This window comes from Bos javanicus, chromosome 18, assembly GCF_032452875.1.
Source record: "Bos javanicus breed banteng chromosome 18, ARS-OSU_banteng_1.0, whole genome shotgun sequence".
Lineage (NCBI taxonomy): Eukaryota > Metazoa > Chordata > Mammalia > Artiodactyla > Bovidae > Bos > Bos javanicus.
In genome coordinates, this window is record NC_083885.1 from 57050172 (window position 1) to 57072261 (window position 22090).

At 53.1% G+C, this 22090-nt stretch overlaps 2 protein-coding genes across 5 annotated transcripts; both read right to left on the reverse strand.

The window, feature by feature from the left end:
• Positions 1–383: 383 nt before the first annotated feature.
• On the reverse strand, positions 384–10960 carry KLK5 (kallikrein related peptidase 5). Its single transcript, XM_061389110.1, has 6 exons — positions 10096–10960; positions 9717–9800; positions 6962–7223; positions 5272–5528; positions 4951–5084; positions 384–885 (listed from the first exon to the last, which is right to left on the reverse strand). Exons 2-6 carry the CDS (start codon positions 9787–9789, stop codon positions 730–732), a joined length of 882 nt encoding a protein of 293 aa, XP_061245094.1. The 5' UTR covers positions 9790–9800; positions 10096–10960; the 3' UTR covers positions 384–729.
• A 2275-nt stretch (positions 10961–13235) lies between these two features.
• Positions 13236–21813, reverse strand: KLK6 (kallikrein related peptidase 6). 4 transcript variants are annotated; one of them, XM_061386213.1, is made up of 7 exons: positions 21680–21813; positions 20846–20997; positions 20443–20490; positions 19664–19820; positions 16588–16835; positions 15012–15148; positions 13236–13886 (listed from the first exon to the last, which is right to left on the reverse strand). In XM_061386213.1, exons 3-7 carry the CDS (start codon positions 20486–20488, stop codon positions 13734–13736), a joined length of 741 nt encoding a protein of 246 aa, XP_061242197.1. In that variant the 5' UTR covers positions 20489–20490; positions 20846–20997; positions 21680–21813; the 3' UTR covers positions 13236–13733. The 4 variants fall into 4 exon arrangements, with proteins under 4 accessions (XP_061242197.1, XP_061242196.1, XP_061242195.1 ...); XM_061386212.1 differs by having other exon boundaries at positions 20846–21017; XM_061386211.1 differs by having other exon boundaries at positions 19664–19832; positions 21680–21812.
• Between the last annotated feature and the right edge of the window lie 277 nt (positions 21814–22090).

Consider the following 22090-nt stretch of genomic DNA (forward strand, 5'->3'; position numbering starts at 1 on the left):
GGACACCTTGGGACGAGGGTGGGGGTGGCTACTGCTCCCCCACACCCTTCGGACCATCGGGTATAAACATGCCCCTCCCCCAACATTCCTTTTCTTCCCCCATGCTCTGTTCTCCTTTTATTCATATCACTTACACACTTATTAGAGTATAAAATGTGTCTATCTTTTCTGTTCTGCCTGCTGTAGTATCCCCAGCATGTGGACCCATTCCTGGCAGGAAATCATCAGTTGATCAGCATTTGTGAATAAACTGAAAAGCTGATCAAAGGAATCTCTGTTTCCTGCAGTCGCGAAGATGACCCAACAGAGCAAACAGCAGTGCAGAGGGGCCTGTGACCTGTTCCTGGCCATCCGGCCTTTCAAGGAAGACTGTACACACGGAGCCCGCTTCTCAGGTGCTTTATTTCTGGGATCAAATCTGGGTCACAGCTGCAGAGAAGGTGGACTCTGGACCTGAGGAAGGAAGCACTGGGGAGACTGAGGTGCAGCCTTCGCCCTGGGTGTTATGGGGACTGTCTTCAGGATCCGACCAGAAGGACTGGTCTCTCCACTGCCCGGGGAGGGGGATCTTGACTCCAGGTGGAGGGCGGCGCTGGAGAGATGAGCAACCTCAACATTTTAGGGAAGGAACTGGGGTCTGGAAGGAGTGTCAGGGTCCCTGCACAGGCGGGGACTTGTGGGGGAATCAGGGGGACGAGGGGGGTCCAGAATGCTGGATCCAGGAGTGAATCACGAATTGCACTTGATAGTGTCCTGGATCCACTTGGTGAAGCGACAGAGGTTGGTGTAGACGCCAGGTCTGTTGGGCTGGGCGCAGGGGAAGTCTCCCCAGGACACGAGGCCCTGCAGGGAGCCATTGCAGACCACGGGGCCCCCAGAATCACCCTGTGGAGGAGAGAGGGAGGCGGGGAGGTAGAGGGTGGGGGCCACACAGATGAGGAAGACACCAGAGGGCGAGACACAGATAAAGAGACATACGGAGAGCGTATTACTCTTTCACGCCAAGTCCACCCTTCAGAAACCCCCTTTGTCCCTCTCTGGGCTTCCCAGGTGGCTCAGATGGTATAGAATCTGACTGCAATGCAGGAGACCTGGGTTTGATTACCTGGATCAGGAAGACCCCCTGGAGAAGGGAATGGCTACCCACTCCAGTATTCTTGCCTGGAGAACCCCATGGACAGAGGAGGCTGGTGGGCTACAGTCCATGGGGTTGCAAGGAGTCGGACACGACTGAGTGACTAACACGCGCTGACCATTTGTCCCTCTCTACCCAAAGCCTCTCTTTTCTGTCTGTCTCCCTCGTGGCCTGTCTTTCCTTCTATTTCTTTCTCCCTCTTCCCTCCAACTGAGTTTCTCCTCCTGGACATGCCTTCCTTTCCCGTCCTCACTCTTTACCCATCCTTGACATCAATCCGTCTTGTACCTATACCTCACTTTTGCAGAGGAGCAGTCGTCAACCCCTGGGTGAAGCTTTTTCAGCCTGGCACTGCTAACATTCTGCAGGCTCGCTCAGTCATGTAGTCGTGTCTGACTCTTTGCAATCCCATGGACTGTGGCCCGCCAGACTCCTCTGTCCATGAGATTCTCCCGGCAAGAATACTGGAGTGGGTTGTTATCTCCTCCTCCAAGGGAGCTTCCTGACTCAGGGATGGAACCTGTGCCCCCGGTGGCTTTTGCACTGGCAAGTGGATTCTTTACCACTGAGCCACCTGGGAAACTTACTGGGACCACAGTTCTTCACTGTGGGCGGCTGTCCTGTGCATTGTTAGGCCTTTAGCAGCAGCCCTCCAGCCACTACACACCAGGCGCTCCCTCCCTCCCCAGACACATTGAGACGACCAAAAACATCTTCAGTCATTGTCACATGTCCCCCGAGGGTTCAGAATTGAGGATCGCTCTCGAGGACTAATTTGGGTTGCCTGTGCTTAATTCCCTTAGCTCCCTGTAATTACCCTTCCTATAATAATACTCTGCATTTTTCCTGTCACTTCTTGTTTATGTTTATGCAAAATCCCTCCAACCTGGCTTCTTCTCATATTATAATGCAGATGCTGTTTTCCAGGCAAAAAAAGCTCTGCTGGCCCAATTGCTAAATTTCCACTTTATTGTGGTTTAATTTCTCTCCTTTTTTGTTCGCTGTTGTTTAATATCCCTGCAGAGTTCCTTTCGCTCGGCAGTGAGTTAACTGCTCTGAGCCTTGGCTCCTTGTCTGTAGAACAGAGTTAATAATAATGGTTAAATGGGTTAATTGAGCTGATGCTTCTGAACCACTTAAAAAGAGTGTCTGGCAATTAATTAGCTCCTATTATTATTATAGTATTAGTATGATTGTTATTACTTCTTGCTTTTAGTGTCCACGCCCAGACCGCATTCGGGTATGAAAAAGCCACTTGAGGTTTAGGAAAAAAAAAAAAAACCAAGGTACTACCCTTGGCTACAGAAAGGCTACGCATTTTACGATGTTGACATCTGGATGCTGAGTGAAGTAAGACAGACAGAGAAGGAGAAACATCTCTTTTATGTGGAATCTAAAAAGAAATGATACACCTGATCTTATTTACAAAGCAGAAAGAGACTCACAGGCTTAGAGAACAATTTACGCGTGCCAAGGGGAACGGATAGTTAGGGAGTTCGGGATGGACATGTACATGCTGCTGTAGTTCAAATGGATAACCAATAAGGACCTATTGTAGAGAATGCGGAACTCAATGTCATGTGGTAGCCTGGATGGGAGGGGAGTTTGGGGGGAGAATGGATACATGTATGTGTGTGACTGGGTCCCTTTGCTGTTCGCCTGAAACTGTCACAACATTGTTAATTGGCTCCACCCCAATACAAAATTTAAAGCTTTTTTTTTTAAGATTTTGGTATCTGAATCAGATGTGCTTTCTTCTCATAAAAACCCCTCCATCCAGATGTGTGTGCTTCCAGTGTTAACTGGGAATAGAGATTAAGCTGGTGGACCTGGAAAGGTTTTGCATTTGTTACATTTGTAAGATTTTTGGGGTAGGGGAGCTTTCCCCAGACATCAGAATGGGTCTGGAGTGCTGTCTGAGCCCACAGCTTACTAAACACCAGTATTACTAAACATACATCCTGCCAGCAGAGAGCTTGTTAATTTACATTCTTTTAGAGGGAGAAAGGTTCCTTTGGAAGGAGGGGATGTTTCCCAGGTAGCGCTAGTGGTAAAAAACCCACCTGCCAAATGCAGGAGACAAAAGAGATCCAGGTTTGATCCCTGGGTTGAGAAGATACCCTGGAGAAGGAAATGGCAAGCCACTCCATTATTCTCGGCCTGGAGAGTCCCATGGACAGAGAAGCCTGGCGGGCTACAATCCATGTGATCACAAAGAGTCAGACTAGACTGAAGCAACTTAGCACGCATCCAGACCTGACTACAGGGAAGGGCCCTGAGCTGTAACATTAATTTCTGTCATCGTCAACAAATAAAGCGGCCATGAGAACATAAAGAAGCTGTGTCCTGAGAATCAAGAAGTATTTGCTGAACACTGGGTTCCACTCATCCTTCCACTCTCAACCTCTGTCCCCTAAACATGCTGGCTCTTTTTTTTTATTCTTTCAATCAGCGGAACTCCTTCCTGCCTCAGGGCCTTTGCACATGCTTTTCTTGCTCTTAACTTCTGCAAGGCTGGCTCCTGTGTGTCAGTCTCTGCTCAGATGTCACCTCTTCAAGGTCCTTCCAACCACCCTTCCGTATGTTGCTCCCCCATCACTTGCTACCATAAAACTACATTTTATTTTCTTCATGGTCCTTACCACTTTCTGAAATTACACTGTTTATGCAGTTTCTTGACCATAGGATTTTTTTAAAATTTATTTACTACACCAATAACTTTGTGATCAATCTTGTCTATTAAATACTGCCTTTAAAAAAATACCCCTAGTTCCTGTTTTCCTTTTTTGAGATGTTTTACGAGCATTTGTCAGAAAACATTCCTACTACAGATTTTGTGGGGATAAGATTCTTAAGACTACACTTGCCTGAAAAGTGCCAAAATAAATAAGACAAACCTGTGATGTTTATCAGGGCTTCCCTGGTGGCTCAGATGGTAAAGAATCTGCCTGCCATGCAGGTGACCTGGGTTCGATCCCTGAGTGGGGAAGATCCCCTGGAGGAAGGCGTGGCAACCCACTCTGGGATTCTTGTCTGGGAAATCCCATGGACAGAGAAGCCTGGTGGGCTACAGTCCATGGGGTCTCGAAGAGTCAGACACGACTGAGCAACTGAACACATGTGATGTACGTGGTATGAAGGGTGGCCCCTTAGATGTGGGATCTTTTTTCAGGGCACACCCTCCCTGTCCATATAACACAGGCTTGATCTCTCCCTTGAGATGAGTGCTGTCTGACGCAGTGGCCACTAGCTACACAGTGTTCTTGAGCACTTGAGACACGGCTAGCCCCATCTGAGATATACTGTCAGTGGAAAAGGACACACTGGTGCAAACAACAAAACAAGAAAAAAAAAAACAGGAAAAAGAAAAACCATTGAAAAACATCCACACTAGCTTTCAAAGACTTACTATGAGACTCAAAGGATGTAAAACACTTAATTCGTACATATTAATTACATTTTGAAATGGTGGTACTAATGGTGGGATTAAATAGGGTATATTATTACTGCTCGTAGCCCACCAGGCTCCTCTGTCCATGGGATTCTCCAGGCAGGAGTATTGGAGTGGGTTGCCATTTCCTTCTCCAGGGGATTTTCCCCACCCAGGGATCAAACTTTTGTCTCCTCACTGACAGGCGCATTCTTTACCACTGAGCCACCATTATTATTATTATCATCATTATCACTGTTATTATTTGCTGGGTCTTCATCGCAGCAAGTGGGCTTAGTGGTCCCATGGCATGTGAGAGTTTCTTTCCTGAATCAGGGATCAAACCCATGTCCCCTGGAATGAATGGAGAAATCTCCAGCCTTACCTGGCAAGAGTCTCTGCCCGCCTGGTCCCCAGCGCAGAACATGGTGTTATCTATTTGATTTGGATAGGCCTTCTTGCACTGGTCGTCACTCAGCACCGTGATGTTCAGGCACTGGAGGGCTTTGGGGAAGGTAACTGTCGAACAGAGAGGGGGGCAGGGGGTGAGTGATGGAGGAAGATGGGCGGGCGGGTGGCAGGGGGGGCGGGGAGCGGGGGTAGCGGGGGCGGGGCGGGGAGACGAGGGAAAGGCAGAGTGTTCAGAGACGGAGAAGGAGAGAAGGCAGACATAGGTGGGCATCGAGAGAGAGACCCGAACACTCACCCTGGGGACTGCTGGTTGTTCCCCAGCCAGACACCAGGCAGCTGGTCCCAGCAGAGGGACAACGGGAGGCGATGTTGATGGGCCTGACATACGGAGTCTCGCGGATCCTTTTGTTCAGTTTGATGAGCATGAGGTCGTTGGAGTGGCCAGGGTGGGAGTAGCCAGGGTGGGGGATGGATTTGATGCCCTTGAACAGCTGCTGCCCGGACTCATACATGGGTGACAGCGAGTGGTGGCCAAGACGGACTCTGAAAAATCTGAGGAAGGTGGGTGCTGATCATCGCACTGACTCTGATCCCGACCCCCATATGCAATGCCAACTCCCATGCCAAAACTACCCCTAACCCCAATTTCACCCCCATCCTCAAACCCATCCCCGACACCATCTTTGCCTCCAACCTTTGCCTAACCCCGCCCCGGTCACAATGGCAAACGCGTCTCCAGCCTGTCCCCAGCGCCAACTCTAATCCTTTCCCCACAGAAAGTGAAGTGAAAGTTGCTCAGTCATGTCCGACTCTTTGCGACCCCATGGACTGTAGCCCAACATGCTCCCCTGTCCGTGAGATTCTCCAGGTCAGAATACTGGAATGGGTGGCCTTTCCCTTCTTCAGGGGGTCTTCCCAACACAGGGATCAAACCCAGGTCTCCCGCATTGCAGGTGGATTCTTTACCAGTTGAGCCACAATGGAAGCCCCCCACAAAAACCATGAACAAATTCATTCTCAACCCCAAATACGGCCATCCTCAATCTCACATCTAACCATGCATGCTAAGTCGCTTCAGTTGTGTCCAACTATTTGCAACTTCATGGACTGTAGCCCACCATGCTCCTCTGTCCATGGGATTCTTCAGACAAGAATACTGGAGTGGGTTGCCATGTCTTCCTCCAGGGGATCTTCCCCACCCAGGGATCAAACCCATGTCTCTTACGTCTCCTTCATTGGCAGGCAGGTTCTTTACCACTAGTACCACCTGGGAAGCCCAATCTAACCATGTCCAACCTCAAATCTGAACATCTCCAACCCCACCCATAGCTCTAATCCCAACTCCATTTTCAGTCCTACATCTAGTCCCAAGCCCCACCATATCCAAATTCCATTTTTATCTCCACTGCATCCCAATCTTCACCAGAGCCAAATTCCAGAGCTCTAATTCACCAGAGCTCTAATTCCAGAGCCAAACCTAATACTATCTCCATTCCAAAGCATCAGCTCAAACCCAAATCCAACCCATTCTCGACCCCAAACCAGCCCTCACCCAGGCCTAATCCTTTAAAGAAGGCGTGTTCAGTCGTATCCCGCTCTTTGCGGCCCTTTGGACATGACCGTAGCCCTCCAGGCTCCTCTGTCCATGGGATTCTCCAGGCAAGAATACTGACAGTGGGTTGCCATTTCCTCCTCCAGGGGATTTTCCCTACCCAGGGATCGAAACCACGTCTCCTGTGTCTCCTGCCTTGCATTCGTAAGCATCCAGCGTTTGCATTTCTAGCCTCAAATCCAGCTCATCCCTAACTACTATCCCCTACCACAACCCACTCCCAGTCTAACGTCATCCCCGCCCCACTCTCCTCCCCAGCTCCATTCTAAATCCCACCCCCAACTCTGCCACCTCCCGCTCCCTCAACTCCATCCCATCCTCACCAGACCCCCCATGCCCTTCCCCCCGCCCTCCTCTTGGAGCCCCCACTCACTGCTTGTGGCAGTGGGCAGCCGTGAGCAGCCACTGCGGGTCCACCAGCACGGCCCCACAGTAGAGCTTGTTGAATCTCACCAACAGCGCAGCCTGCCACGGCTGGCTGTTCCTCTCGCAGTCGGTCCCATTCACAATGCGGCTGCTGCTCTCATCCGCCCGGGTGTTCTCCGTCGCCCCAGGCCTGAGGTCCGGGGTGCTCCCAGAGGGCCCGAAGGCAGACGGGTCGTCGCAGGAAGCCACATCGTTTGCAAGAACCGGGTCTGGGGGCAGAAAGTGGGCGGGATGGAGCTCGGGGGCGGGGCTTGAACGCCGGGGGCGGGGGCCAGTCGGTGGGTGAGGGGCGGGGCTAGGGCCCTAAGGGGTGGGGCCTAGTTTCCAAAAGTGAGGAAGTCAAGCCTTCTAAAGAGCCGGGTCTGGGCTTGTGTGGGCAGGGCCTGAGATATGGGTGGGGCTTGAAATCGATCTGGGCGAGGCCAAGGCCAGGGTCAAGGGGAGGAGTGATTCTATAAAGAGCCCTGAGTTGGAGGAAGAGGCGGGAGCTGGGTTCTAGGAACTGTGGCCAGGAGGTAGAACCTGGCCCAAGGAGGTAAACCCAAAGAAGCTGGGGCCTTTCTTGGTGGAGGGGCACAGCCCAAGGACCCCGGAGTGTAGATAAAGTCTGGACCAGGGGTATGGTCGAGGAAAAGAGACAGAGCTAGGAAAAGTGCTCAGACTGGGGAGGGGGGAAGGGGTTCATCAGAGTGGGGCGGTGGAGAGCAGAGTTGTTTTGTGAATTCAAAAACACAAGCGTGCACCCTTCTTCCTCACACAAACCTGCACGAAGGGACCCAGATACCTTATTCCATCACCGGTTCTCCCATCGCCTGTTCAACGCCTGTCTGTGACGGCTGTCACAGACACGCACACACACAGCGACACGAATCATCCCCACACGCAGCTCTGCCTCGTGGTGCAGACGCTCCCCAAGTACATTCACTCGGGGGAGGCTGACACTTCTCCAGTGGGCATGTATGGGTGTGAGAGTCGGACTATAAAGAAAGCTGAGCGCCGAAGAATCGATGCTTTTGAACTGAGGTGTTGGAGAAGACTCTTGAGAGGCCCTTGGACTGCAAGGAGATCCAACCAGTCCATCCTAAAGGAGATCAGTCCTGAATATAGACTGGAGCTGAATATTCATGCTGAAGCTGAAGCTCCAATACATGGGCCACCTGTTGCGAAGAACTGACTTATTGGAATAGATCCTGATGCTGGGAAAGATTGAAGGTGGGAGGAGAAGGGGACGACAGAGGATGAGATGGTTGGATGGTGTCACCGACTTGATGGACATGCAGTCCACAGGATTGCAAAGAGTCGGACACAACTGAGTGACTGAACTGACATGATCTCACTCACCCACACACAGCATCTTAGTGACCTGTATATATATACCTGTGCACAGACATGTAGAGACTGTCCCTCACTTCTGCACACAGCACGATAGCATAGTGACAAGGTTAGATAGACTCTGTGGACCACGCATGACACAGGGCAAGTCGCCTAGCCTCATTCACTGTCACACAGCCACTGTCTCATGATGACGGCCTCTTCCACACACTCGGTCTGTTGCAGGAGGGACGGGAACTCCACACACACCACTGCGTGGTCACTCATACAACCCCTACAAACACGCAGTCATGGGACTTCCCTGGTGGTCCAGTAGTGGCTAAGACTCCAAGCTCCCGATGCAGGGGGCCCAGGTTCGATCCATGGTCAGGGAGCTAGATCCTACAAACACACGGCCACATACAGTCACCCATACATAGAGCCTTAATCAGTCACACAAACTTGTTGTTGTTCAGTCACTCAATCATGTCTGACTCTCTGCGACCCTATGGGCTGCAGCATGCCAGGCCTCCCTGTCTCTCACCCTCTCCTGAAGTTTGCCCAAGTTCATGTCCATTGCATCAGTGATGCCATCCAGCCATCTCGTCCTCTGTCATCCCCTTCTCCTCCTGCCCTCAATCTTTCCCAGCATCAGTGTCTTTTCCAATGAGTTGGCTCTTCGCATCAGGTGACCAAAATACTGGAGCTTCAGCTTCAGCATCAGTCCTTCCAATGAGTGTTTCAGGGTTGATTTCCCTTAAGATCGATTGGTTTGAGCTCCTTGCTGTCAAACCAGTGAGCAATACATGTAGCTGTCACAAAGAGAGCCACCCATAACCACCCATAACCTCGCACCCAGCCACAATCACACAATCACAGATTGCTATGTGAAGGCACCTAGCCACACATTTTCACGGCGCCGAGCACTTTTGTCAGACACAATCCTGTGATGCAGGGACAGAAACCAGCTGGCATCCATACACACAGCCAAACAGCCACACACAGCCAGGCACACAGTAGCACTCACAGCACACACACAGCCACCCACACAATCATTGAGACACACACATCATCTTGGATGCACACACACTCAGTTACACAATCACATGTACAGTCTCAAAGGGTAGTCCCACCTGTCACAGATAGTCACTTGATATGGGAAAAGGCACCACACACACACACTTACACTCACACACACACACGCGCTCACATACATAGCTGTCCCACCGCCACACAAAATCACAAATGCAGGTTCACAGTCACCCGACCCTGGTGGCCATAACTGGTCACACGGGGTCCCCCTGGATCACAGAGTCCCTGACAGCTCCCCGGCCCTCCTCCCCCCTCCGCAGCACGGTTGGCTTGTGTGCACACACTGAGGTCCTGGTTACCTTTCGCCCCCAGAATCAGGGCTGCGATTAGGGCATGGACCATCCAGGACCAGGGGGCTCCTGCTGCGGCCATGGTCTTTGCACCTGATGGAGGTGGGTGGGGGAGAAGAGGGTGGGCGGGTGATTCTGGGACCACTTATCCCACCCCCATCTCCTTCCACACCCTGTGGCTCAGAGCAGAGAGGGGCCATGAGCACGTGGTCCACCCAGAGTGCTGAGTTGAGGCTAGGGGGAAATTCTAGACTTCGGAGCATCCTCCAGTCTCCGGTCTCCGAGCGAGGATGGACATGGGATGGAGAGAGGACCCGGACGCATCCTTCCCAGACCAGACCCCACGCGGAGCCGTCTCTCCGTCCCTTCGCCCCTCCCCAGTGCTCACCTGCCGCGACCCCCAGGTGGCGGGTGGGGACCCGGCTCCCGGCTCAGCCGCAGACTCTCAGGCCGCCGCCGCCGCCGCCGCCGCCGCGGTCCTGCAGCAGCCACCTCGTCCTCCTCCTCCTCCTCCTGGGCTCCCGGCACCGGCCTGGGTTATAACCAACCAATGATCCCCGGGGCGCATTCCCGGGTAGTGAGGCGCCCTACAGGGCTTTAGCAACCACTCCTCCGGCCTTCCCCCCACCTCCGCCCCCAAAGCATCCCCCCACCCAGTCCCGAAAGCCACTCCCTGCCTCCTTGGCCCCGGGATGGGGAGGGGTCTCCAGAGTTCTGGCCCCGGGGCCTCCCTGAACCTCAATCCCAGCGCCTCGCCCGCTCGGAGGCGCGCTGGGCTCGGTTTTCCGACTTCCCTGTGCCTTATCTCGTTCGGCTTCCCCGGCCCGCCTCCCTCTGCTCTAGGCTTCTCTCTGTGTTCCGCTGGCCTTGGAATCTTTCTGAGTCTCTTTCAGTATTAAGGCGCCCAACCGGTGTCTCTTTCTGCTTTATTTCGTACAGCTTTATTGAGGTATGACTGAGCTACAATAAAATGCTCATGTTCAATATGTACAACGTGATGCGTTCTGACTCACATTCATCCAACCACCACCCCAACCAGGATAACAAATGTATCCATCACCTCCAAAATTTGTTCATGCCCTTTTGTGTGTTTCTGTGCTTCTCAATTAACCTCTCTTTCTCCACACCCTGGGTCTCTTTCTGTATCTTTTCTGTTACCTCTCTCTTTTCTGACCCTACCCTTCCCTGTCTCCTATCTCTATTTCTGTCTCTGCATCTTCTTCATCTTCTTCTTCCCCTTCTTCCTCCTTCCCCCTCTCTCTCTCTGTCATTGAGTGCATGCATCTCCACATGTCTCTGACCCTCTGTCTCCCTTGCTGTCCATTTGGGACAGGAAGACTCTGGCTACGTTGCCGAGGGACCCCCTCAACACCTCCTCCTGACCCACATCCAGGACCTGGTGCTTTGGGGGCAGAAAGGGGCAGGGATCTGGTCTAGGGGCCCCCGCAGGTGACTTCCACAGACTGCCGGTGCACAGCCAGGTGTGGGCGAGAGTTGGGCAGGGCTACCTGCCAATGGGGAAGGAAGCCAAGAGGCTGGGAGAAGGGGTGGGTGGCTCCAGGCCCCTCAGGAAATGGGGCACTGGGTGGGGACCCAAAGGGTGCCTACTCCCTCCCTGGTTCTGGGCCATCCGGGGCTGCCTCTCCTGACCTCTTACCATCCAGGCTCTTCTTTCGGTCTGCCCCCCAGCTCTCTGCATCTGCCTTTAACTGTGTCTCCAAGTCTCTGTCTCTGCTAGGATGTAAGAGCCAAGGACTCATCCGACACCTACTTTCTGAGCACCTACTGTGTGCCAACTCAGGTCTCTCTGTGAACAAAAACAGACAAGGACATCTGGAGATGCTGCTTTTGCAGAGCTCACATTCCTTGAGGGCAAAACCTGAGCTGTCTTGTTCACCTCTATAATCCAGAACCCGTTGACTGGGAGGATTTAGAGCCCCGAGGTTGGTTTTAGTGTGTAGGGAAAAAAAAAAAAAAAGTCAGAACATAAGAGTCTGAGGCTTATTTTGCCTATTGCAATGAATATTTCATGCATTAATGTGACAAACCCTGCATGCTACTTCTTTCTTAGTCTCTTAAGCTTAGCTCACTCACCTTTTTTAATTCCAAATTCCAGAAAGGTTTTTTTTTGTTTGCTTTGGTTTGCGGGGACTTCTTTTTTGCATTTTAATTTATTATTGAAGTAGAGTTGATTTACCATGTTGTGCTAATTTCAAATTTTGCCTTGATAAAATTTCACCTTCCTTTGGTTCTTGAGACATCTAAGTGTGTTTTTTTCTCAGCTCTAAAGATCTTTAGGATCTAGAGACAGTCTGGAATGGACACTCTGTGATGATTTCTGACATCATTCTACTCTGCAGGGCAAAACTAAGGTTGCCATTCATGTTGGTGAAGCAAATGGACCGTGGTCTCTGACCCTCCCTCTGATTCTTACTTCTGCTCCAAACTTCAGCTCCCCATGTTGGACCCTCGTCTCCCTTTCTCTGGGGACCCGCTTACTGCTCCGTTCAGCTTCCCGGGAGGATTGCTGGCTTAGATGGCCTTTTGTCTCTCAGAGCTCGTGCAGTGGGACTAAGTGAGGAAGGTCTTTCTGAGGACAGGGCCTGAACATCAACGTGGGGTCGTGCGCAGTGCATGTGGGTGGAAGAAGCCCAGCAGGCACATGCAAGCCTGGGTCTTTACCCGGTTCTGTCTGTCTGCTCCCCTCATTTGGGGGCTGCGTCTCTGGTCTCTCCACTTCCCTGCCCATCCCCCTCCTCTCCCCTCAACTGGACTGCAGCGCGATCTTTCACATATCTGCCTCCGATCCTGTCTGTCCTTTTCTCAAGGCCCTCAGGATCAAGGTCAAGTTCTTCGGCCTGGCACTCAGGACCCAGCGCCATCTTCCACTGACCTACATTCCCAGCCCCATCACCCACTTCTCCAGCCTCAAACCCTAGCCCCCACCATCCTGGATAATTTACCATGTCGAGGATACATCGGAAGTTCTCACCGCCCCCCTCCGCCCGCAGATTTTTCTACAGGTCATTAGCATCCTGAGAATGCTCCTGACCCAAGCACCTCCATATGGTGTACTCAAATTCAGCCTCTCTTCTCCAGCCCTCCCAGCCCCAGCCCCTGCTCACCCCGCATCATCTCTCCCTTCTGGCCCATCCTGCACCTGGTCCCAGAGCTGCTCGTACTCACACTCTTTCCATGGCTCCCCGCTACCTCAGGAGAAGCCCCAGACTCCCAACCTGGGGTCTGGGGTCCTTTGGGATCTGGTCCCTGCGCTCTCCTCCCCTCTACTCTCCCATTAGTCTTACCCACTCACAGTGGCCTCCCAGCCCTCTCATCTCCCTGCTGATGCTGCTACAAGGGGAGTTTAGTGGAGAAATCCACCTTCGGGCAGGGCTGGTACAAGGTGGAGGAATCAAGGGCATCTTCCCTGAGGGGGAGGAAGATCAAGTTGGGTTGTGAAAGAGGACTAAGGATATCCGAGCCTCAGAGAGGCAGATGAGGGATAAAAGCAAAAAGCACCACAAATAATAAAATTCACTCTTTTATTGTTCACGTGGGTGTGCCAGGCACTGTTGCTTGTTTCACACTTTTACAACCTTCAATCTCCCCCACCACAGCCACTGCCTTATGAGGCATGTATGATTCTTATCTTCATTTTTACAGAGGAGAAAACCTACACAGTGAAGGAGGGCAGTTCCTGTGGGTACATGGCTAGCAAGTAGGGGTGCTGGGACCCCCCAACTCGACTCTGGCCAGACAAGAGACCACTTCTCTGTAGGAAGAAATTGAGCCCATGGGGTCATCAAGGGAGGAAGAGATCACTGGAAGGGAATTGTGTGTATTCTGTTAGCGGCAGGGGTAAGACCTTAGCCCGTGTCCACCATCACACCTAGCGATGAGAGGGTGGGGCTGGGGTAGAATCAGGAAGGGTCTGCACTGTGGTGTCACGGCTTTTTATTAAGCATTAGGGTCGGGTGTGGGCAGGAGGAGGGGAAGAGGTCAAGAGGTGGAGGTCACAGGTCAGGATCAGTTGGCCTGAATGACTCTTTGGATCCAGTGACTGTATCTGCAGACGTCAGTGTAGACGCCCGGCTTCTCCCTGGAGCCGCAGGGGACGTTACCCCAGGACACGAGGCCTCGGAGGCGGTCGCCACATACCAGTGGACCCCCGGAGTCGCCCTGTGGGTGAAGAGGGGGAGAGAGTCAGACACAGACCCACAGGCGAAAGAAAAAGAGACGGCGACTTCCCTGGGGTGCAGTGGACCGGGAATCCGCCTGTGCAGGGGAGGTGGGTGCGATCCCTGTTCTGGCAGGAGTCCATGTGCCACGGAGCCGCTAAGGCTCTGCTGCCACTAGTGAGCCTGCGTGCCGCCACTCCTGAAGCCCGCGTGCCCAGAGTCCGTGCTCCACCATGAGAGAAGCCACCGCAATAAAAAGCCCATCCACAACGAGAGAGCAGCCCCCGCTCACCGCAACTAGAGAAAGCCCCAACGAAGACCCAGGGCAACCATAAACAAATAAATAACTTTAAAAACCTACTCTAAAAAAAAAAAGAAAAACAGACAGAAGGAGACACAGAGAGACATGTAGAGAGGGGGTGAAGATACTCAGATGGAGAGAATGACTCATATACAAAGAAAGAGAGACAGACACAAAGTCACAGTCAGGGGAATAGAGACTGAGGGAGACTCAGAAACACAGACATCTCTAAAGGGAGGACAGACAGTCTCAGAAATGCGGCTTCTCTTCCTGCCCTTTCCTTGCATCCAACTCACTGGGCATCACCTTTCTCTAGCTTTGTCTCCTTCTCCCTCTTGGCTGGTCTCTGCAGATCCTCCAATGCAGAGGGGTCAGTTTGGGCACCGGAAGGAGAGATCCAATGGACGACGTGGCAGGAACCCAAGTTAAAGGTATTTGGGAGAGAGGACGGGGTCCCTTTGCTCCCTGGCTAGGGTCTCCCTTCTGCACAGCTTGGCTATTTCCAAGCAGGACGGTGGGGGCTCTGTTAGAGGACGGACAGTCTCCTGGCACCATCTGCCTCCTGACTGTATCTCTCTGGTTCTTGATCTCTTCATCTCCATCCTTGTCTCTGCACTTCCTGTCTCTGCTAATTGGCTCTTTGTCTCTGCCTGTCCCTGTCTGTGTTTCTGTGTATGGAATTGAATCTCTCTCTCTTTTCATGCCTCTGATTCTCACCGAACCTGACTCTATGTGTGTCTGTCCCTTCCATTTGGGCTATGTGTCTGTCTCTTCCTGCCTGTCTACCTCCTTGGCCATGTAGCCGATGGGTCCCGGCGTCCTCACCTGGCAGGAGTCCTTCCCATGCTTCTCATCCCCGGCACACACCATATTTTGGGTGATCTGGCCAGGGTAGGCATGATCACACTTCTCACGGGACACCAGGTGGACGTACGCACACTGGATGGTGTCGGGGTATTCACCTGCAAAGAGAGATGGGCCATGATCACTTCACAGTCCACCCTTCTCACTGATCCTCCAACATCTATAAATCCTCCCCCCCCTAATGATTCCTATTTTCCACTGGTTCCATTATTCCTGTTTGTCACTCATTCTCAACACCCACTTCCACTAACTGACTCCTGATTGGTCCTTCTTCCCATCACTCTTCCCTCCCATTGGCCTGTCTTCCTCATTAATTACCCCTTCTCTTAGTCAGGTTAGTCGCTCAGTCATGTCTGACTATTTGCAACCCCATAGACTGCAGCACGCCAGGCTTCCCTGTCCATCACCAACTCCCGGAGCATGCTCAAACTCATGTGCATTGAGCTAGTGATGCCATCCAACCATCTCATCCTCTGTCGTCCCCTTCTTCTCCTGCCTTCAGTCTTTCCCAGCATCAGGGTCTTTTTCAGTGAGTCAGTTCTTCGCATCAGGTGGCGAAAGTATGGGAGCTTCAGCTTCAGCATCAGTCCTTCCAATGAATGTTCAGGATTGATTGCCTTTAGAATTGACTGGTTTGATCTCCTTGCAGCCCAAGGTATTCTTAAGAGTCTTCTCCAGCTCTACAGTTCAGTCTTCATTTCCTATTGGTTTTTCCTTTCTCTTAGGTCCCGCCTCCACTTGTCACTTTTCCACTGGTCCCACCTTCTTCAGTATTCTCTTCCTCTATTAGTCGCTCCTCTGTTATATCCCGCCCTCCTTCACTGGACCTGTTTTCCCATTGGCCCATCCTGATTGGTCACCACTTGACTGTGTGCCTTTCCTAACTGGTCCCTTCTTTCCTCATTGGTTCTCCCTCCCTATTGGTCCTTCATCCAAAGCTGTGCTCCCTCATTGGTTGTTTCCTAAATGGCCTCGTGTTCCCCTATTGATTCCCCCTTCTTTTCTGGCTCTTCACTCACAGGCCCACCCTCCATGGTTCCTGCTGATCTATTGGGTTTCTTTTTGCCTCTAATCCTTTATCTACTGACCCCTCTTGACCTTTGACTCTTCTCAATTGGTTCCTCCACCATCAGCTTTCTCTACACTGTTCGCTTTCTTGATCCACATCCTTCAGCTGGCTTCCCTGCTTTATTGATCTCTCTTCTTCCATTAGTCCCTCCTCCGTTTATCCTTTCTTGATCATCCTGATCAGTCCTTTTTGACAATTGGCCCCCTTCCTGATTGATATCTCCGAAGTGACCTTCCCTGTTCATTGACCCTTCATGTCATGTCCCACAACTCCGTTTCAACCAGCTGTTGGTCTGCGCTCTTCTCTGGCCGTTCACTTTTAGCCCAGCTCTCGTATTTGCCCTCCCTCCCCATTGAACTTTCACCCACTAATTCACTCTCCCACTGACTCTCACCGTGAACCACCTCCCCCCACCATGACCCATCACCCAGTGATGACGGGTCACCGCATCATTCTCGCCTTACTGACCGTCTGCCATCTTGCCCCAGCCTAGGATGTGGCAGCTGGTGTGGTTGGCTGAGCAGTCTCTTTCCAGGGCCAGAGGCTGGATGTGGTCGGAGAGCCTGGCCGGCCGTGACAGACGCAGCAGCATGATGTCCTGGTCGTGGGTGGCGGCATTGTAGCCCGGGTGGGCCACGGTCCGGATGACAGAGCTCTCCTCCTGGAAAAACTCCCTTTGCTGAAGGTTGTGCTTCCCCAGGAAGACCTGCAGATTCCTGGGAAAGGAAAGGGCGGGGTCTTGCCTGAAGCCCTTTGGACTGCAGCGGAGACTCCGGGGCGGGGGGTGGGGGGGGGGCGCCTACGGTGGGAGATGGGGTAACCTGGTGCACCATGAAACATCTGGCCTGCCGCTTGCCTCGTGGGCTTCCCAGCTCAGCAAATGACAACTCCATCCTTTCAGAATAACCCCGGAGGCTATTCGCGACCCTTTATGTGTTGCTTCATATCCAAGCTGTCCAGAAATCCTTTTGTCTCTCCGAAGCATATCCAGAATCTGACCACTTCTCTCCTCCCCCATTGCTACCATCTTGGTCTGAGCCACAGTAATCTCTTACCTGGACTGCAGCCTCACTGGACTCCTGGTTTCTACCTTTAGTCCTCTCTGTCTTCTACAAAGCAGCCAGGGCTATTTTAACAATACAAGCCAGCTGTGTACTTCCTGTGCTCAGCACCCTCCCATGACTCCCATCTTGCTCAGAGTAAAAGCCAAAATTCCCACTGTGGTCCATAAAGCTCTGCACAATCTGTCCCCATTATCCGTCAGCCGTGTCCCACTCTCCTTCTCTTTCTGCTCCAGCCACACAGGCTTCCCGGCCTTTCCTTGAACACAATAGTCATCCTTTCACCCCAGGACCTTTGCACTGGTTGTTCCACCTGCCAGCAGCTCTTTCTCCCAGATACCTGCATGCCTCACTCCCTCACCTCCTTCACATGTCACCTTCTCAGTGCGGCCTTCCCTGGAAACTCAATCACAGTGCAAATATTCAGACTTCCCTGGTGGTCCAGTGGTTAACAATTCATCTGCCAGTGCAGGGGACACGGGTTCAATCCCTGGTCTGGGAAGATCCTACATGCTGTGGGGCAACCAAGCCCATGCACCACAACTACTGAACCCATAGCCACAACTAACATCTGAAGCATCTGAAGCCCTCACACGCTACAGCCTGTGCTCTGCAACAACAGAAATGGTATCAGTGAGAAGCCTTCCCACAGCAGCTAGAAAGTAGCTCTCACTTGCGCAGCAGTGAGGACTCAGTATGGCCAAAAATAAAAAATATATATTACTTTAAAAAAAGATGAGATTTTTGTTTTAGTCAGATATATCCTCCTTAGCACCTAGACCAGTGTCTGGCCTATGACAGACATTGAATAAATATTTGTGAAATGGATCAAAGTGTTTCTCCCTTGCTCAGAAACTTTCTGTAGTTCCCTATTACCCTCGGAATAAAGCTCACGTGCCTAATCCCACTATTCTCTGACCCTCAGTGAACCATTTTCCTTAGAACTCTTCAGACTGTTGCCACCTCGGGTCTTTGGGCCTTCTATTTCCTCTGCCCTGGATGCTCAGCCTGCTTCTTCATTTGGTTCCCCTTTCTCATTCATTTTCTGGGCCTCAGCTTAAATTTCATCTTATCAGAAAATCCTTCCTGATACCGTCTTCGGTCTAAAGCAGGTACTTCTGCTCTTTTCTCTTATGGAGCCACCCCTGTTTTTCCCTTTCATTGGACTTAGAGTAATTTGTGATTATATATTTCTCCCCCCCACCCCCCACCCCCACCCCCGCCTGCCCCCTCCAAGGATTCAACAGCTGTCTTCCGGTGCCTGTCTACTCCTGCGTTCCAAAGGGCAGAGACTCTGGGCAGCTCGCTGGGTCTTTGCTGAGTCCCCACGGCCCAGCTCAAATCTACCATTCATGGGCGCCCTTGGTCAATGTGCACTGAATGAATGAATGAGGATGGTGAGAGTGATGCCAGGTTTCCCTGTGTTTGGGGGAGACCACCCTGGAGGTCCTTGAGTCCTTGACCCTGCAAGGGGAGACCTCTACTGAGGTCTTCCCCTGACGCCACTGGGGCATGACACCTCTTGGTTTATCACTTGTTACTTCTCTGAGCTTCAGCTTCGACATCTGCAAAATGGGTCTAAAAAGTCTGTTACTGGGCTTCCCTGATGGCTTAGATGGTAAAGCGTCTGGCGGCAATGTGGGAGACCCAGGTGTGATCCCTGGGTCGGGAAGATCCCCTGGAGAAGGAAATGGCAACCCACTCCAGTACTCTTGCCTGGAAAATTCCGTGGACAGAGGAGCCTGGTAGGCTACAGTCCATGGGGTCGCAAAGAGTCGGACACGACTGAACGACTTCACTTTCTTTCACTGTGAGGGATTCCAGGTGCCTAACTAGACACATGGCCCATACTTAGCACTGAAAAAAAATGGAGGCTGTTGTTACTCCAGCTACTGGTTATTAGCGCCCTGAGGATTGGTCCTGGACCTGTGGTTGTTTAGTTGCTAAGTCGTGTCTGACTCTTGCGAGTCCACGGACTGTAGCCCTCCAGGCTCCTCCGTCCATGGGATTCTCCAGGAATGAATGCTGGAATGGGTTTACATTTCCTTCTCCAGGGGATGTTTCCGAGCCAGGGATCGAACCCGTCTCTTACATCTCCTGCACTGGCAGGGGGGTTCTTTACCACTAGCGCCACCTGGGAAGCCCTTTCCAGAGTGCTCTTAAAAACGTAAACCGGAACTTGCTGCTTCGCTGATGAAAACCCTACGCGGCTTCCCCCTGCACTTGGAGTTAAATCCACTCTTCCCTACAGGGCCCGGTAAGATCCTCCTTCCCCATGTAGAAGGTCGGTTTATTAAAGCAGCAGTTTTGCTTGTTTTCCTCACTGCTCTGCACCCCCCAGGGCCCCAAACACTGCCCGGCACGGATACGGTACTCAATTAAATACTGGTCAGTTGAGCCTGGTTATCAGACGGCGTTACGACGTGGGAGCCATGCAGTTCTGCACGAAACCCGCAGGGCCTAGCGGCAGCGGGGACACTCACGGTTTTTTGCAGTGGGCAGCGGTGAGGACCCACAGCGGGTGAATGAGGACGCCTCCGCAGAGCAGGTGGCCCGCCGTGTAGAGGGCAGCTTGGTAGGGGTGAGACGTCTGCTCACAGGGGCCACCGTGGAGTACCTTGTCCTTCTCCTCCGCTTGGGCTGAGGGAGGGTCTGAGTGAGAGGGGAGGTCTGGAGGTGTCGGCTACACCCCCCCAAGCTGAACCCCATTGCTGCCTTGATCATCAACTTCATCCCCATCCCTAACGCCAGAGCCAAACCCATCCTTAAACTCTCCTGTCTTTAAACCTATGCGTGCCTGCTAAGCCACTTCAGTCCTGTCTGACTCTTTGCAACCCCATGGACTATAGCACACCAGGCTCCTCTGTCCTTGGGATTCTCCAGGCGAGAATACTGGAGTGGGTTGCCCCGCCCTCTTCCAGGGGGTCTTCCTGACCCAGGGACCAAAGCTGTGCCTCTTATGTCTCCTGCATTGGCAGGCAGGTTCTCTACCACTAGCGGCCACCTGGGAAGCCCATCTTTAAACCCACCTCCTACCAGTTTCCCCATGTCCCAAACCAACCTCAACCTCTTCCCCATCTTGAAGCCCACCTCCCACCCCTTCCCCACCTGCATCCCTCATCCCTAACTTAAACTCCCCAATGGCTTTCTCATTCTAAACCCCCTCCCCAGCATACCCGTATGTGTCCCAATCTCTTCCCCATCAACCACCCCCCACCCCCCGCCCAAGCTGACTCCCTCACACCACCACCCTTTTGCCCACCTGCAGCGACCAGAACCAGTGCTATGACCAGCATCTTCACGGCCATTCCTGAGAAGGGAAGCCAAATCCTGCATTAGTCCCAGCCTCAGGGTTCGCCCAGGCTCCTCCCTCCCCATCCTCCCCGGCTGGCATGCTCTCCTGATCCTTGGCTTCCGTCCTTCCCATTTAGCCTCCTGGTTCCTTATCTTCCCAACCCATGCCTTCCATCTGAGGGTCCCACGAAGGCGGGGATGCCAGCGAGGCCCCAGGACCTGCTGCTCACCCTGCACTTCTCCTTATGTTTCTACACTCGTTCTGTTTCTCCTCTTGGCTCTGGTTCGCCTGCTCAGTAACAGGACGGAGGGCCCCTGAAGCTCTTCCCTTGCCCTGGGGTTTCTCCCCCTCCCCTTGGCTCTGAGCTTACCTGTCACTCGCCTCCACACCTGGGGCTTCTGCTGGGGCCGGCTGCGGGGGTGCGGGGGGTGGGATGGGCCGGTTCTTGGGTTGGGGCAGGGACAGGAGGTGTCCCGAGCGGATGGATGGACAGGGAGACGAGAGAGTCAGAAGAGCAGGGAGCTGGGCAGAGAGAAGGCACGCTGAAAGCAGAGGCAGGCAGAGATAGAGGGCCGAAAGCAGAGAATGTGGGCGCCCAGGGCCTGGCGGACAGACACCCCAGCACCCTGGCCTGCCTGGAAGAGGCCCGTCCTGTCCTCAGATGCTCCCATGCTTCCTTTTAACCCCTGCCGCCCCGGGCCCCTGGAGCAGGAGGCGGCCCCGCCCTTTCCTCCTCCGGGCCTCCCACACGCATTCCTCCCACCCCCACCGCACTGCTCCTGCTGACCCCTGATCCCTGGTTCAAGGGAGGGGGTGCAGGTGCCTGAGTGCACCAGGGGGCGACTCCCCAACTCCCAGGTCAAGGAAGGAGGGGCTGGGGGTCTGGACCCCCGGGTCTGAGGGAGGAGGGGCTGGGGGCTGAGAATTCTGGACCTCCAGGGAGAAAGGGGCTGGAAGTCTTTACACCTGGATCTAAAGGCAGGAAGGGCGGGAGCTTGTCCTCAGTTCCTAGACTTCTAGGTCCTCGAGCACGACAGGTTGGGAGGACCCCAGAAGGCCTGTGTCCCTGGCAAGCACGCAGTACCCCTGGCCTTCGGGCCTCCCACCACTCCTGTGAGCGCTCTGGGGCCTGCAGGCCATCAGTGCCCCGGGGCACGGGCCACCAGGCGGCAAGGGTTCAGTGGGGTTGGGGTGATTCACCCACCTGCCCTTAAGTTGCCTCTGTGGGTGTTCAAGAGCCTCCGTGTCCCCGCAAGACAGAGCAAGCCAACCAGCAAGAGAGCATGTGTCACCAAGCCGGTCCCCACCCCGGCCCCAGGCTGAGGTGCAGAGCCAGGCGGTATGGGGAAAAGGCCTTCGAACAATCGGGCTTTGTCCGCCCCCAGCACCCTGTGCCATGCTCCTGGCACCTCCATTTCTCAAGCTCTCTTCCGGGCAGGCGGACGGGCAGCTTCATCAATAACTTCCCTTTGTCCCTCTCTGACTGTGCTTTGATTGTCCATCCACCTCTGGCCGGATACCAGGGCTCTTGACCCTCCTGGTCCCCCTCTTCCATGTCTCTGTCTGTCCATCTCTCTCCTTGGCGGTGGTGGTGGTGCCTCCATCTCTTGTCTGT

What these genes read in the sequence shown, in the direction of transcription:
- KLK5 (XM_061389110.1), bottom strand. Translation starts at nt 9,789, where the DNA reads ATGGCCGCAGCAGGAGCCCCCTGGTCCTGGATGGTCCATGCCCTAATC. An exon ending in GCTGCCCACTGCCACAAGCA is followed by an intron (nt 5,529 to 6,961) that starts GTGAGTGGGGGC and finishes CACCTTCCTCAG; the next exon opens with ATTTTTCAGAGTCCGTCTTG. An exon ending in AACAACCAGCAGTCCCCAGG is followed by an intron (nt 5,085 to 5,271) that starts GTGAGTGTTCGG and finishes TCTGTTCGACAG; the next exon opens with TTACCTTCCCCAAAGCCCTC.
- KLK6 (XM_061386211.1), bottom strand. Translation starts at nt 20,488, where the DNA reads ATGGCCGTGAAGATGCTGGTCATAGCACTGGTTCTGGTCGCTGCAG. An exon ending in GCTGCCCACTGCAAAAAACC is followed by an intron (nt 16,836 to 19,663) that starts GTGAGTGTCCCC and finishes TTCCTTTCCCAG; the next exon opens with GAATCTGCAGGTCTTCCTGG. An exon ending in CTGGGGCAAGATGGCAGACG is followed by an intron (nt 15,149 to 16,587) that starts GTCAGTAAGGCG and finishes CTCTCTTTGCAG; the next exon opens with GTGAATACCCCGACACCATC.